Genomic DNA, 17,005 nt, shown 5'->3' on the forward strand with positions numbered 1-17,005 from the left:
AGGAACTAGAACACGCAGTTCCCTCAGTAACCATGGATCATCCAGGTTGCTCATAATAAGGCAAAGCATTAACAACAGCATGTTCACTAACATCACTGACTTCACTGTGGATGAGCAATGGCAGTGCATTATGTCTGCAGGGGGAACCATAATTGAGAGTTGCCTGTCTTTTGTGCCTTGTTTTCATTCATAGAGCATCTTATGCATTGGAAATGCACTCCTACGCTTTCATAGATTGCAGAGCAGAGCTTCTGAGTGCTCCTGACATGTACTGAGCAGAAACTTCAGAGTGGGTCAGATGAAGGTTGCTGTGCTTCTGGGAGATGAGCCCAGCTGGGACGACAAGGGGCCACCCGGGATTTTGGTAATAGCTAATTTCAGTAATACATGCACTTTCTCAGGTGGCCATCATTTGTGTGTTTGGAGCAGGTGCACTTGGGCAGCGTGAATGTTTAAGCTGGGGTCAGCTTGCTTTTTTAAAGTTTGTGAACTTTGTCCAAGAACTGCCTCAGAAACTGACTCCTGATTATGGATGAAAAATAAAGCATTTGCTTTTATGGTCCCTTGCTGTTTTCTGAACACCAAGTGACACAGACCAGAAGGTCTGCTCCTCCTGAAACTGCTGTGTGGTGTTAACTAGGCACCTGAGGATGCACTAATGCACACCTTGTGCTGCCTGATCCCTGACGCAGGGACCAGAGCAAGTGAGGAGCTGAGGCTGGTGGGAGCACAGGACTCTCCCTTGGCCTTTGCCCTCCGTTTCACGTTGAATGTTAGCAAAAATATTTTCTCCAAAAGAGTGAGGATGCAGTGGCACAGGCTGCCCGGGGAAGTGGTGGAGTCACCATCCTTGCGGGTGTCCAAGAACCTTGCGGATGTGGCACTGAGGGCCTGGTGGAATGGGCTGCTGGTTGAACTTGGTGATCACAGCGGCCTTTCCAACCCTAATGACTCTGAGCCTCTGTTCTGTCATTCCCACAGAGCGGCCAGCGGCCGGCCGCGACGCGCAGGAGCCGCGCTGACCCCAGCCCAGCAGCAGCAACCCTAGGGGGTGCCGTGCGCTCCTACCCGGCCGTGGGTACCCCGGGCAGCGCGCGGTGTGGGGCGGGCACAGCCCCGCCGTTTGTTTTCGGCTGCAGAGAGCACGCCCACATGCACGTCCCCGCCTCCCAAACATTGGCGGCGTCACTTGCTGAGGGAGAGTAGGAAAAAAAAAAAAAAAAAAAAGAAGAAGAAGAAAAAAAGAAGGAAAAAACGAAGGAGACGGAAAAAAGAAAAAGTGGAACGGGGAAGGGGGGGGGGGAGGAAAGAAAGAAAAATAGAAAGAGAAAAAAGAGAGAAGAGGGAGAAAAGTGGAAAGGAAAAACGATTCCAGGCGCTGCCCGGCCGTGGAAGGGGCGGGCGGTACCGCCCCGCCGCGGGCTGTCCCGTGTCGCCCTATAAATACACGTTGAGGGACTCGGGCGCCCGGGAGCGGGGCCGGCGTTGGGGCCGGAGTCGGGTTGGAGTGGGGCAGAGCTGAGATCGGGAGAAGTGGAGCGAAGCGAGGCGGCTCGGCTCGGTGTGAGACCGAGGGCGGTTGCCCAGGGCTCCCCGGCCCGGAGGTAGGCATTGGCACGGCACCGACAGCGGTCGGGGTGGCTGCACCGCTCGTCCCCGCTCCGCCCGGAGCAACGGCACGGGGCAGGGAGAAAAAGCGGCTAACTTTTTTTTTTTTTTTTTTTTTTTTTTTTTTTTTTTTTTCCGTGTACATAGCTTGACTGGGAAGATGGCTTGAGGGGCGGCGGGGGATCGGCAGAGAGCTGATGCGTTGTGTTTTTTTTGTTCGCTCCCCCGTCTCCACAGAGTGTGTGTTTATAATTGTGTCGTTATTTTATTCTAGCTGATCCCGAGCGGAGCGGCTCTGCCTTGGCAGCTCTCGCTTAGGGCGGCTTCGGCGCCCCACCGCCCGCCCGAGCCTTGGTGGGCACCGGGGGGTAGTGGGGGGCTCCGGTCCTCTTCACACCCACGGGGAGATCGATGTCGCTGGGCGGGGGGTGGGAGTGTTAAAAAAAAAAAAAAAAAAAAAAAAAAATAAAAGATCGATCCCGCAGCTTTTGTGATGGGCAGGAGGCTCGATTGCATGCAACAAATCTCACTTCTGCGTGCCAGGCTGTTGAGAAGCTTGGACTGCTTCGTTTCAGCCTACCGTCAGCCCCCTGCAAAGCGCTGCTGCTCGGTTTCGGGGCGCGCGTGACCGCTCGGATTCTTAAGTCTGTCAGGAAAGATACTCTGATTATAGGCTGAAAGTTCCCATTAAGCGCTATTTTTGTCTGTCTTAAACTGTTCATCGCGTCCCCCACCGAGCTGTCAGGCATGGAGACTTCAGGGATGTATAGATCAATTTGGAGGATCAAAGCTGATCTTCTGTCAGTTGGAATAGATGTTACCGAAGCCAGAGGGATGTAAACATATGCTTACACACCTAGCTGAATTGCAGCCCGTTTTGAAAATTACGGGTATAGAATAATATGTTAAGATGCAGTTAGGAGGCAGACTTCAGAGATGGGTCCGTGCTTGCACAGCAGGGAGTCGCCGCGTCTTGGGCATGCTCCATTAGCAACAGATGGCCACGCTTGCTGTCTTGAAGCTTTTCCTAAGTGAGCAATCGCTCTGCATTTTGAAGAGGAGTAATGGTAATAAACATACGGTGTGGGTGCTTTCTGTTTGTTGTGCCGCGGACTGGGAGCGGCGTTGTGTGCCGAGATGTTCCCGGGCACCGTGGTGTGGTTCTGCGATGTCCCTGCAGGCAGTGGAGCTCAGCCTGGTGCGACGCGGTCGGTCAGCAGCAGGAGCCTGCTACCTTCACTCGCAGTGCTTCACTGCTTTGTTTGTCTGGCGCTTGTAGTTCAGGTGGGTTGGTGGTGGGCAGGTTTTACAGGTCAGCTCATTCTAAACTGTGGGTAGAGGGTTTGTAGCCTGGAAAGCAAAGGTTGCATGATAGAACTCAAATTGAACTTTAGAATCATAGAAGCATTAAGGTTGGAAAAGTCCTCTGAGGTCATCTAGTCCAACTGGCCACCTACCACGAATACTGCCCACTAAACCATGTCTGCAAGTACCATATCTACTCCTTGAAAACCTTCATTCCACCATCTTCCTGGGATTGTGGAGAGGGACAGCAGTTTAGCCTTGCTGATGTTAGCAAGGTCCTAAGGACTTCTAGGGGGATAGGGGCAGAGCCCACCATGGATGTGCAATAGCTGGAAAGTGGAATCCTTAAGGGCCCCAGGCTTCAATATTTTTGTCTAACTTTGGAAGTTGGGATTGTCTCGTGCTAGAAGACAATAAAAATGTTTGTTGGAGGTGTTCTGTGGAATGTTTGCTGTTTTCAAGAGATCGTGGCTGTCTGTGTCTGCAATTGCAGTGTTGTGACTGGTCCCTGCTGCTCACAGTAACTTCCTTTTGATGCATTACTACTGAAGCTTATGTGCCTGAATGGTGTTTTGTGTGAAACAAGCACCTCAGGTGCCATTCTGTGTAAGACTGGTGTTTGCAGGAATCTTGGTAACCTTTGGCCATTGGTCCCAGCTTTCCTCCAAACTGAGTAGTAGTACAGGCAGGCATGGTGAGAGCCTCCTGATGGTCTCCTCACCCACTGGGACTGGGGTGTGCTTATAGATGGGTTTGTTGTGGGCCAATGCTGGCCAACCTAATTTGTAATGCCAGGTTTGTCTTCAGAAACCTATTCAGCTCGATTCTGCTGATGTGAGCAGAGGTCTGGTCTGGGTACCCCCTTCATCCTGCGTCACAGGGTGGGGGGGACTGGTCCCTGAACTGCAGAAGTTGAAAAGACTTGAGTTTATTTTCAAAGAAAGGGAAAGATAGAGCAATGTTATTAGTGTGGCCTTTGTTCTGGAAATAGCCTGTTCTGTACTTCCTGGGCCTCACCCTTGTCGTGTGAGCATAAAGCAGTCTATGGATGCTGTAATAACACCTCTGTGGCTTGAGGAAAGCTGTTCTGGATCTTCTGCGTAAGTTCTAGGCTAACATACATGATGTCTCATGCGTGAATCAGGTGTGATAGGTACAAACTGGGATGTGGGTTCTCCTTTGCTTGCCTCCCTGCTGAGCTTGCTGGCAGAGGTGGGACTGCAGAGCCAGGGTGGGAGCAAGGCCAGTCCCCAGCCTGCCCTCTTGCTGCCAGATGGGATCAGCTCTGCTGCTGTTTATCATGTGTGCTGCACCATGCAGACACTGTGCTCCTTAGGGTGTGGTTTCTTCAGAACTTTAATCTGCTGTAATTGGGGGTTGCTGCTGAGCACCTCCCCCAAGTGCTCAGTCTGTCTCTTCCCATGTTTTGTTCTCTGTGCTGGTGCTAGAGTTCTCCAATCAAGAGTAACCAAACTCAAAACTCACTTTTCTCTCTCAGCTTCCAGATGAGGGAGTCCTTTCACTGAGGGATGGAAGGGTCGAAGACTCTTTTAGCTGTGTGATTCTTTGGCATCCTGTGCTCAGATCGTGAGTTTGTGAACGTTGATGCTGGCACAAAGATGATGACAGGAGTGGAACAGAAGGGGAACCAGACTACTACTTTGTTTAAGTAACCTTGCAGCAGGAACCATGATGTTTATATAGGTCTCCTAGGCTGGGCGGCACTCCAAATTGTGAAATAAGGCCATGGCTGACCATACACCATCATGTTTCTCTTAGACTGGTTATTCTTGGTGTCTACCTCTGTGTGTGGCTGGAGCCAAGACCTGTTTGATAAAATACTTTATATATGCCCTACTTTTCAACTTCACCTGAGGCTGCCAGGGACTCTGCCTGCTTTCTCCAGGTCTAACATGGTAGGAAGTTGCTCAATTGTTGTTTTTTAGATTATCATTTCTGTATCTGCTGAATATTTGAATCCTGAATTCTTCTAAGTTTGCTATGTGGTTATCTAAAACAGTTGTGGTTACTGAGGATAAGGATTATAAATACCATGATAAGACTCTGCTTGTAGTGTTGAGATGTTTGCCTTAAAAACTCAAAGCATTTCATATTCTGTAGCTACATGTCCTATAATGTTACCAGCTGTGGAAGGGCTGTATGGATCAGCTCAGAAGAATTACCATGAATTGGACTACTGACCGGAATACCCTCTTCTCCATTTTTCTTTCTGCTTTGGTAATGAAAGGTAGCAGTAAAGCCAGACCTGTCTTTTTTTATCGCTTGTCTTAGGGCAGAAAACATGTGAGTTTGCCTCAAGGAGTGAGGGTAACATAGAGTAGGATGGAAAACTGTTGATGCAGCTTTTCTCAGACAACAAACCAACGCTGCAGGAAAAATAGGAACGTTCAGATCTTAAGATTTATTGAGTTATTAGTGAAAAGACTTGATCACGGATTATAAGAAGAATGTACATCAGTCTGAATGGCATAAACATTCATATACAAGCTGACCTTTTTCCTCTTCTGTTATTTTCTGGGGGAGTATTGCTTAGCAGAGCTCTATCTAATCCAATAAGAGATCGGTTTGTGTTGTGCTAACTTTGTTAGGGAATGATTGTCCTTAGCCAGAAAGAGGAGAGCAGGAGAGCCTTTCCAAGACTGTTCTGGTTTGAGCTAGATAGCAAGGTCAGTCTTTGGGAAAGAGCAAACAAAGCCAGAGCCTCTGACCACACAGTTCAGAGATCATTCTGGAGGTCTGACTTCCTTTCTAGCAGGCAGAAGGCAGGCTGTGCTGTATGGAAGATAAAGAAGTGGCCCAAACCAGCCATCGCCCTGTTTGCTTGGCTCTGTGGAACAATCTGAAATTTTATTTGCCCATTTCCCAGTGAAAGGCTATTACTGGAAGCTGGAAGGCAAGCCGTGCAATTAATATTCATTAGCATTCTGGCTCTTAGCTCAGTAACAGCCAGAATTAAGCCATGTGTAAGGTCTCGCTAGAGCAACAGTAATGGTGGTCAAGGTGATAACAGCAGGACCCAAGGACCAGGATAACCTGTTTTCTAGCAGGTCTTGTGTTGACATGCTTCTGTTCCCTGACTCAATGTTGTTATGAACATGAGATTGTAAAAGCTTATATTTCATAATGTCAAAGTGAAAGTGTGTTTTTTTTTCTCAGCTGCAGCACTGTAACTTTTTTTGGGGGGTGAAGACTAATTAGCTGTGTTGGTCATGTCAGCAACCAGGTTTAAACCCCAGGTTTCCATATGTTGCTTCTGCTTTTGCAGGTGCGTTCTTGTGTCTTCAGAAGAAACAGAGGAAGTATTAAACTTTCACTGAGAGATGTATTTGTGGAGAATACGTTTCAATATTCTATGGATATTTCATTGGGTCTTTTTCTCTTCCCTATATTGTAATTATGCTGCCATAACAGAAGTTCTGATATAATTGCTAGTGGAAAGCAGAATTAGAACCAAATTTGGTTGGATTTAAAAACAACAGAAAAAATAGCCCAACAAAATTCCCTTTGCCCACATAATAAAACAGCAGCAAGCTTTGGTGTGTGCAGAAGCATGGACATGTATTTCTGCTGGAGTCAAAGTTTGAAATCTAGTCCTCTCCTAGGTGAGCTTGTTTCTTTTTGTTAAACTAGATTGATCTTGCATTTCAGAGTTTAAGCTATTGCTTGATTTTGTACTTTCTATCTAATTCATTTGTTTTAAAGTGTTTTTGGTATTTTAATAATTCTTTACCCTGTTAAGTTGGAGCAGCAGTTCCTACGGCCTTGCTTACCAGGTCTCACAGATCTGCAGAGATATTCCTTCTAAGAAAGCAGTAGGCGTATTTGGAGGAATTTGGATTTATTCCTTCTACCAAACTGATACTATCACTTGCATACCAGCTGTCATCAGATTCTTTCAGATCTTGTTTTTCACTTGCTATTTTCTTTTTTCATTTTCCTTTTTTCCACCCCCCCATTTTTGTGACTTGCAGAGCTTTCTCATAGCTCTTTCAACATGGTCTTAGTCTTCACCACTGTATCTGTCTTCCCAGATGTGTTCACATATAAAGCCAGACATAACTTCTGTCAGGTAGGTTGTCTGTGGGAACGTGCTTTGACTCCAGTGAAACTTTCTCTGCATCACTAAGGATTTCTTATGCTCAACAGAAAATGTATGGTTAGGAACTTATATCCATTAACAACTTGCAGAACTATTTTGTTTACATTTCTCTTACAAGCTTACTCTCTTCCTTCTGGCATTTAGTGCCAGTTCTGCACTTGCCCAAAGTGTTTCCCATTCTCAGTGCTTTGTTCGAAATTGAGTAAACCAGTTCTTCACATTTGTGCTTAGTCCCTTGAAACTGTTGGAGCAATCTAGAGGAAAACTGTCCTGAAGGCCATCTGAAGAGAGTTGTAGCTTAGGTATGAACAGGTCGTCACCTTTGTCTTGTTCCATCAGCATGTGCGTGATATTAAAATAACCAGACTGTAACTTATTTCACATCTGTTCACTGGCTTTTTGACCCTAACGGGAGTGTGAGTTGGCCAATTGGAAGTGAGGAATATAATCTGTGTGGAACAACTTGTTTCTGTGGATTAGGCAAAGAGAAAGGTTTGCCAACAGCATTCTGGCAGTACTCCCAGCTAGGTGCCCAGTGCCACACCTGTCACAACCGGCGTGCTGCCTTCGTTCTTATTGCGTATGCCAGTTATTTGTGTTTTCTTCTATGAGTAGCTTTAGAGATAAGTGGTTATTGAACCTCATCATTTGCCAAGATTGTGCAGAAATTCACTTCTCTTTGAAGTGAGCAGTCATTACTTTTCAAAAGCATCCAGATTCCTGTTTATTGCTTTACTGAATTACTAGCTTTTAGGTTCATGCAGTTAGGTGGTTAGCAAATGTGAGAACTGAAGCCTTGCTTGAGTCTGCCTGTTGTAGGGTTTCAAAGATCCAACTCTACTCACATGAACATCTGTTGCAAAATACAGTCTTTGCCAACTTTCTTTTGACAACATCATTTCCTTGCATTGTGCTACAGGCTTTTTCTTGGCTGAGGCATTTCTGCATAGTTGAGGGATATTTTTGTTGTTGTTTCATCTTCCATAACCTGTATCTGTGAGACATGTGTCAGTGCAGTTGTCTAGATACCGGGCTTCACAGCCAGTTTATTCGTTATGGTAGTGAGTCTTAAAGACACCAGAAGGATGTTTCATGCAGTAAAAGCCATATTGTGTTCTGTTTTGTTATTGGATGCTTGCTGGTTCACGACATACTGATCCCAGATGGCAAAGACCAAGATTAGAATAACACTGAAATTTCTTTGGATGTTACAAGGCAGACACGCATCTCAAGTTACGGTACCAACTTTGTTGGGTTGCTTGCATTCTTGCCCTCCCCCAGGACTCAAGAACAAGCTACAAAAAATAAAGTACGGGAGAAGACACTCTTTGGAAAAGAATGTGTATATATATCCTTATGGAGGTGATGTCAAAGCTGTGAGGCATGGTACCTTGGCTCAGGAGATTATACAAGCACCCCAGTGATACCTCAGCCATTCCATGACAGGAATGTGCATCGCCTACCAGTGTATGCAGTCTTAAGCCAGATCTATGGCTGACTCACGTAGATGAAGTAATGCAATGACCAGGGTGTGTGGAGCAGGGGATGGTGGTCAAAAGTTTTTCTAGCTAACACCCTCTGACCTCATGGATTTATTTTCCCAAAAACTGGGAAGGAAGGCTGATGACTTTCTTGAGGGAGCTCTATCTTTCTTCTGTCCTTGGAGGCAACTGCCAAGCAGAAAACTGTCTTGTGTAAAGTGAAATGCTTAATCCTTTTTCACATTTGAGTAGATAACGTCCATAAACAGGATGCATCAGCAGGAGGAAAAAGTGGCTCAGGCTGTGTAACAGAGCTTTTTGCCGACTATGCTGACAGTACTACAATTGCTCAGAGATCAAAGCTTAATGGCATGGCTTGAGCTTAAATGTCACAATCATTATTTTAGCAGGATGTTCTATTACATCTAGATTCCACAACAGAGAAAAGTTCATTCTTTGGCATCCAAAAAAAAAAAAAAAAAAAAAAAGCAAGCACAAAACCGCTAATGTGGACTATGGATCTTGGACATGGGCCATGATAAAGTAAATCAACTGTTTTTTTAACGTGAGAAAAGTAGAGATGCTCACTGTGATAGGAATATCGGAATGTTTCATGTGTTTCACAATCTTCCAGTGGAATTTGGTAGGGTTTTTTTTTTGTTTGTTTGTTTGCTTGGGGTTTTTTTTTTTTGTTTTTAAATATTGAAATAAATGGCTGCATTCTTCTTAAGTGTTATATTTGACATTTGATTAATTCCTCTTGCTGAAGTTCATGACGCAGTCTCTTGCCCATGCCTTTCTTTGGGTCAGTCCAGTAATGGCACATGCAAGCTCAAGCTTTTCAGTTGCATTGGAGCCTCACTTGTTTTCACCAGTTCAGCTTTTGAACATGCTACAATTAATGAGAACCAGTTGTTGTGGTCATTCTGGTAGGAAGACATTGCTCCAGTGTGATCTGGGACAGGTTTTCAGAGTAGCTTGGCATGTTCTGTCACACAGGAAGTTTCTAAACATCATCCTTTTCTGAAAATGTGACGCTGCTGACTATGGAAAAATCTAGTCCTGTTTGTATTAAGGAGTACTGGTAGGCTGGTGCTCAGGCCTTTGGAGAAGTATCTCTTATGGCTTATTTCTGATACATTGCTGTGGGCCCACCTGTGCCCCAGAAGTACATTTTGGGACATCGGCTTTGTCAGAAGGAGGAAATGAGAGCTGCTGATGAACTCAAGGCCAGCATTTTTGTGCTTGTGATACTCATTCTGGGGTAGGGCTTTCAAAATGGACTCTGCTTTGCTGTTCATAGCTGGTCTTTCAGAGATACTCAGCACAGAATATCTGACTTATTGAGAAAATCAAATTGCTTATTCATGGTGCCTAGACTAGGTACCAATAGAAGCCCCTTGCAATCTTGCCCAAATGCTTGGGATGCCAGGTTTCTGTCCCTAACATCTTGTATTAGTTTCAGTTCTTGTCTGGACTTCCTTCTCATATGATTGCTACTGCAACAGGCAAAGCCTAGCACTGGGCTCTTTTATGAGATGAATTGTTTTAATAGCAGCAGTTAAAGCAGATTGTGAGTAGCTATTTTCTTGTCATGCTGTGCTTAAAAGGAGCAGTCTCTAACTCATCCAGCTGTCTCTAACCTTCTGTGAAGCTCAGCACCCTTAAACAAAGTGAATTCATCTGTTCAGTGCTACATAGCTGTGTGTATGGTGCTGTAAGGATTCTGTGACTGGGTAAGATGCAGTGCCCGTGTTTTGTTTGGGCACTGGTGGAATTCCAAGGAAATATTCAATCAGCTTCCCAATGTTTTGGCTCTTTCCCTAATGTTAGAGAGTTGTAGAAAGCTTGGTGCACTCATCAGGAGGAAAAATTAGTCAAACTGGTTGTGGATTACCATGAAACTAAATCCTGAAAGTGCTTCTGTCATACAAATCATTGTTATTTTATAGGGCAGATTGTTTTCACTGTAACCATGTATTAGTTGTTTGCAGTATTAGTAAGTGTTGAAGAACAAGGCTAGAACCTGTTTGGTACCAAATGTAAGGCCAGGTAGTCAGTTTGTGTAAGGTGATGTAAACTAGCCAAAGATTGCCACTCAAATATTGTTCTTTGTAGTCCTCATTAAATTTTTGCCTGCTGACCTAGAAGCTCTTCAGTCATATGTTAACAACAAACAGTTGGTGTAAACAAGATCAGGGTGGTTTTGAAGAGGAAAGCCCTTCTCACTGAATGAACTTTTAAGTGGAATAGGTAATTTGGCCTCATATTCATCTGGCAAAAAGGAAAGAAATGGAAGTCTGCTGTGGGGGAGTTACGAAATTTAATTGCTTTTTTCAGTGCCTGTGTGGCCTCACTGATAACGATCTTGCATCCCAGGCATCAGGCTGCAGGTTCAAAGCTCACACCTCCTCTGCTGACCCTGCATTGCTCGTTATTGCTGCAGTGCTTAAACCAGGAGACAGGTGTGTGGCATCTACTGGTTGTGTTTTTATCCCTGCCTTTGCTTTGCTTGAGAGTCCAGGTGAGTTGTTTGAACATGCTGCTAATGCTTTTGACAGCATCTTTTTGTAACTTAGTTTGGAATGTTGGTTTTCCTAGGAAGGTAATATTGTTAGGGTGCAGCTTCCCCTCTTCTCTGAAGTTCCAGTAGGTTTTGAGTTTTTTGACTTCTTGAGAAATTTAGAGTCTTGAATGTCAATTTTGCTCCTATTAGTCTTGCAGACTTTACCTGAATTGTTCTGATTGTAGAATGGGCTCGTACTCTTAATTCTTCGTGCTTTGCCTGTTTCTGCTGTGGAGATTATCTCTAATTAGGTCCATAACAGTGGGATAAGTGATTGTTTGCATTTGTCCTCAACCACTCTTTGTCAAGCATAATCTCAATAACACTGAGACTAATGCCCCTTTTCCACTTCCTATTCATTGAAGTTTAGAGACAAAGTGCTTTTTCTCTTTCTGGATATCATGGTAGTTTAAAACCAAGATTTCCTTCTAATATTTGTCTTGCTGTTTATTCCCTGTTACAGCCTCAGGCTGTACAAAATAAAGGTGGGTGCATGAGTCTTCTGTCCATAGCTACTAATTGGAAAGAAACTATAAGCTGAGATCCAGGTATTCTTCAAGAATGCGGCCAGGATGCAAGACCCTGATTTGTGTGATGTAGCTCAATTCTTGGCTCTAATCAATGCCTGTACTCCCAAACAGTTCTCTGACAGTTTGTCTTGTTTGAATCAAAATGTCAATTTGAGGCACACGCTTCTCTCTCACCTTCTGTCATGGTGACCTGGTCTCAGTTGGTGGCATATGGAGCGGTGGGAGGGACTTTGCTCTTGGATCTGGGCTTTGCAGAGGTGATATGGCTCATGATAATGTTTGCTCTATGAAATGCAGTTTGGTGCTACATAAAAGAAATAAAGTCATTTCTTAGCCCTCACCAAAAGAACTGTATTTCTGCTCACTGCCAGTGTTCTTTACCTCAGCTGTCCCATTTCTTTCGAAGAGTGGCTGTTTGATTTGATAGTTACTTACAGAACTGCTGTTGGTGTTAAGTAGATGTACAGTTTTTCATCTGAGGATAGGTGTGTAATGTGCTAGGCCATGTTTGCTTTCAGTAGAGGAACAGTACTGGCTGTAGTAGATGTTGCACCCAGTAAATAATAGTTTTTTTTCCCCTCAAAGGCCATTATCTATAGATATTGGTTTGATATTCTCCATGGTTGCATGGCCTATGGAGAGCTGACAGTGGTCATAGCTTTTGCAATGTGGAAATCTGTCCAAAGGGATGGAGTGGAAGTCTTCTGAACTGCTTTCATGGTATCTGTGAGTCTTTGTTAACCTAGTACAAGCTTTTAGCTCTGCTGATCATGGCTGGAGATTCACAGGTTCTGTATCCTGCTGCCAGAATCCTGAAATATTCCACTCCCATAAGGTTTGATAAGTTTGCTTTGTTCCCTGTCTAAATAGTGATTTCTTCTCCAGGGGAAAGGTTTTTTTGCCCTCACAAGAAAGCAAACAGCTGCATTGTTTGCAGAAAGCTGCTTTTGAAGGCTGTTTTATGTTTATTTAGTACAGACACCAGGCATGGGGGTGGGGAATTGGTTCTCTTCCCACTTGACCTTTTTTTCCTCTTAAAATGTACAGCTGTAAAAATACATAGCTTTGTGTTTAAAACCTACTGGGTCTGGGGACTCTGCATACCAGCTAATGGGCTTTTCAACAGCCGCTTTAGTTTTGATGATTGTGATAGTGCTTATCTAAACAGGGTTGGTCAAAGTGTTTCACTGTCAGCATTTTTAGAGTTCATCTCTTCGTGAATTTATCTCTTAAAGTGATTTTTGAATTGCATACTCAGATGGAGTTGCGGCTGTACAGGTCTGGAACACGTGGAGTTTCTGCAATAGGGAGAAAAGCCATCTGCAGAGACAGTCCATGGGACAAGCATATGGAGACAACTGTCAAAAGATCTGGGGGAGTACTTGGATGGTTTTTTTTGCTTGATGCCTCCTGTGTTTTCTCTTGAATTGAGAAGGTTAAGAATGCTTGGAAAAATAGCAAGTTATGTGAATGCAGATGCGAGTGGCATGCTGGTAAGGCATGCCAGGAAGTTTGTGTACGAGGTCTCCCCAGTTTATTGTCTGATTTGATGTGAGATGGCCTTATGGTCCTTTTAATTGAGTTCTTGCTGTTCTATCTGCATGTTGCACAGGGCGTATATCTGGATTCAGTAGGTTGCTGTAAAAGGTACTGGATGGATGCATCTACCTGGTGCTACCAGGTGCATCTTAAAGATGTAGGCAATTTGAGTCTCCCCTGTTGTGCTCCGTGTTGTCTAAGCTATGCAGTTATGTTAAGGAGGTGGGGAAATGCTGAACAAGAACAGATTTCTGAGCGATGAATATAAGTAAGCCTCTTGCCTTTAGGCTTACAACTCCTGTATATCTACCTCTTCTGGAAAACAAGAAGTGTTCACACAGTGGAAAAGGTTGGCTGTGCAAGTTGAATGTCTACCGCAAAGACCTCTATGCAGCTAGGTTGCACAACTTGTTACAGCTTAGGAAATTTATTCAACTTTCACACTGCTGTCAAAAATAAGAGTGTTTTATTTGTTTATTTATGTATAAGGTAGACTCAGTCTTGGCAGGTGTAAATCTGTCTCTTCAGCAGGGGTGTGGTAAACTACCTCACAGGAAACTTGTGCTGCTGTGGCAAATTATGCAGCTTTTCTTGTGCTAGACAGAAGTATAACTACTTTTTTAGAGGATGAGTGATCTGTGGTGCACACTGCTGGCTAACAACATTTTCCTTAGGTGTGATACAGAAGGAAAACAAGCTGGCATCTGTGGGATTTGGAACGGTAGTATAAAATAGTGAGTTGGGCTTCCCTTTTGTGTTGTACACCCTAGATGAGCCTGAGGTAAAATACAGATGGACTTCAGCTCCAGCTGAGCTGAGAGAGTTGGGTCTGTCCGTGTTTTCTGTGTGTCTGATTTGTAATCTTTGCTTTCCAACTGCTAGAAGAGCATCTGAAATGGTACTAACCCATTTTTGCATGGGATTTAGTTTGTGCAGCATTTCCTGAGGCATTAGTAATTCAAGTGGACCTAGTTAACTTGTATCAGCAGTGAACCAAATGTGTCAGCCTCTGATACAGATCAAAATTGGAGACAGATACAGGCATCAGCAAAACCTGGATTACCCTCCCTCTCCCCACCACCTCCCCGCAAGAGGTGCTGGGACTGAATGTCTCTGAATGTCAGCCCAGCATGGCTGGAAGAAGTAGAACTGGGCACTTTACATTCAGTTTTTGTGCTCCTGGTGGTAGGACTTGTCTCTTTGGTTGATGTAGAGACTTAGCTTTTTGTGTCAGCATGTGGGATAGGTTTTCCAATCAGGTGCAGTTCTTACAAACAAATATTTTTGCCTTACTTAAAACTTGTGTCCAGACAAATTGGCCTTGCTTGAAAGCCAGCACATTTGCTTTGTTCTCTGTAATGTTTAGCTGAACTCTAGAGAGCTGAAAATTAAGCAGGCACAGCCAAGTCTTCATGGTTGCACAGGTTTCTGCTGATCAGCTAAGATATCTTAAATGTTCGCATATATGCCCATATGTCACTGCAAAGGTCTAGTGCAGTATGAACTCTACAAAGTCTATAAAGCAATTTTTTCATGTTTTGGATCCTGGGGACTGCCTGCAATTGCAAGGAACCAACATCTGGATTTCTGCTGGTATGGATAAAGCCAGCTACCCTGTGACAGTTCAGACAGCCCTAAACTGCTTCAAATTCTGTTCTGCTGCCTTTATGAAGAGTATTAAAGTGAAGGAATTGAACCTAATTCCATTGAGAATGCCAAAGGTCTCTGTTGTTCCCTGCAGGATCCTTCCTGCTGTCTTCCTGGTGGATTTTGGTCTTTAGCTGTAATTGGTAGAAAACATTGGCAAGTAGTTTGCTGCAGATCATTAATTGTATTACAGAGTGGGGTTTTATGTTGTTGATACACTGTAAGTTGTTACAGTGCCTCACTTGAGCATGTCTGGGAGTTTGCTATCTACCAGGCAGATGTGCACACAGCTGGAACATGTTAATATCAGGATGGTCCAGAAAGAGGGAAGCACAAGCTAACGGGAGGAAAGCTCTCCTGCCAGATCATTTGGGCATCTCTCTGTGAAGAGAAGCATTTGCAGGCACTGTTCACTGCAGTGATTTATAGCAGTAGTTAAGAAGCCCCCATTGCCTGTATGCTCAGCTGCCTGTGTAGCAACATGATGTTCAGTTTGTAGGTTTTTGTAGTTGTCTGTTACTGTTCTTGCCTTTTTATGCTGACATGAAGAAGCACTGCTGTGCTGTTGTGATCCTACAGTATAATTTTCTGTGGAATTCAGCATGGTGACTTCAATTATTTTGTTTGTAGTGCTAGGGAAACCTTCATGTAACAGAGACCTATGCTGTACACCAACTTGTTAATCTGCTGTTGTAATAATGGATTTAGTTGTGGGTAAAACTTAAAAGCTGCAAATACTCATTAATTCGAAGCTGGCATCCAGAATTGCTGTATCTAATCTGATCTTGCTCTAGTGCAAGAATGGTCAGAGCATTTCCTTAAGAAGTCTTAAGTTCACAGTGCATTTGTGGATTTTGGAAACATTTTCAATGCAGTTTGCAGTCAGGCATGCAACTCTGAGTAATAGGTCTGTGATAATGGTATGTGGGACATGAGAATCAAAAGCATGTGTTCCCACTTCAGCAGATGTTAGGGGGAATGGTTATCTGGTAGTGTGCTTGGATCGGTTGCTAGCTGTCCTGCTAACACTTAGCCTGTCAACAGAATGTATTCAGGGGCATAAATCAGAATTAATTTGCTGTGAATTAGCTAAATCCCTGCATGGACACTTACTCAGAAGGAAAATACTCTTAATCTGAAGTGGCATAATCTCAAAAGTAAATTAAGCAATTCTAAATCAGTTCTGGAATAATAATTATAATAATAAAAGATTTAATGACTTTCAGTCTACTATAAGCTCATCTTTGTAGCTGAGCCTCACTGGAAGTCTCTGTGTACCCAAGCTTATATTCTGTTATTATTAAAAGCCACCAAAGAAACAAATGTGTTTCTGAGTCTTTACTACTTTCTCATACATTTGCAAGGTGCATACTGAATGCACACTGCTCACAACAGCTGTGGAGGCCAGGTGGCTGCAAGACCTGACACTGACTCAACAGCAAGTGTTCATTCACTCTGTCCAAATATGAATGGCTTCAGAATGGCTTCAGGGTCACTTGCCTCCAAGGAGATGCACATTTCTCCCTTGCATGTTAAGTGTGTAGCATTTTCTCCAGCAAGCAAACATATTAGTTGGAATGCCAAACAAAGACATACCTAATTTGGCAAGATGTTTTTCACCATTGTAAAAGTAAATACAGAAAGAATCTTTTTTTCTTTAAATCTGAACTTACTTGAATCTATGAGACTTGGCAAGAGTGCAAAGAAAGAGAGCAGATGTGGGGAATGCAGCAAGGGGCTGGCTGCAAGGCTTCACGAGCTCACAGAGCACAGCCTCTACCTTTTTCTGTCTTGTTGCCTTTTCTCATCTGATATATTTTTTTCCCTTTGAACTTTTGCTTTTTAGTTAATGCCTAGCCACAACATCCTTGCTGTGTACTGCTGCTGCTGCACAAAGGGAGGAAGGCATTGCTGAAGAACGATGGCGTTTTGGACACAGCTGGGATTGCTGTTATGGAAGAACTTCACCTACAGAAGAAGACAGACTGTAAGTGTTAGTCAGAGGGCTTTTTGGTCTAAGTTACAGCTTTGTGGCTTGCTTGTCAAGTGAAATAGGGGGAAATTCCCTGCATATGGGTATTTCAAATCTTAGAGGATCCTGGCAAAACAGTTGGTCTGCCTTTTCAGAGGGCAGGCTCCAATCCTTAGCAGACAGAACTGAGGGGGTTTGGAGTTGCTTCTGAATGCTGGTGTATCAGAGTACTGAAAT

General features: G+C 44.0%; 1 protein-coding gene across 2 annotated transcripts in view; it reads left to right on the top strand.

Annotated features, from left to right (window-relative positions):
• Positions 1-1,469: 1,469 nt before the first annotated feature.
• Positions 1,470-17,005, top strand: part of ABCA1 (ATP binding cassette subfamily A member 1) — a 93,719-nt gene continuing 78,183 nt past the window's right edge. The window contains exons 1-2 of one of the 2 annotated variants that reach the window (XM_072360590.1): positions 1,470-1,604; positions 16,643-16,783. In XM_072360590.1, the coding sequence (XP_072216691.1) occupies positions 16,718-16,783 (66 nt within the window). In that variant the 5' untranslated portion in view covers positions 1,470-1,604; positions 16,643-16,717. Of the gene's footprint in view, positions 1,605-16,642; positions 16,784-17,005 lie in introns of those variants that run through there. The other variant, XM_072360589.1, reaches the window with a different exon arrangement.

Source organism: Excalfactoria chinensis, chromosome Z, assembly GCF_039878825.1.
Source record: "Excalfactoria chinensis isolate bCotChi1 chromosome Z, bCotChi1.hap2, whole genome shotgun sequence".
NCBI classification, from domain to species: Eukaryota; Metazoa; Chordata; class Aves; order Galliformes; family Phasianidae; genus Excalfactoria; species Excalfactoria chinensis.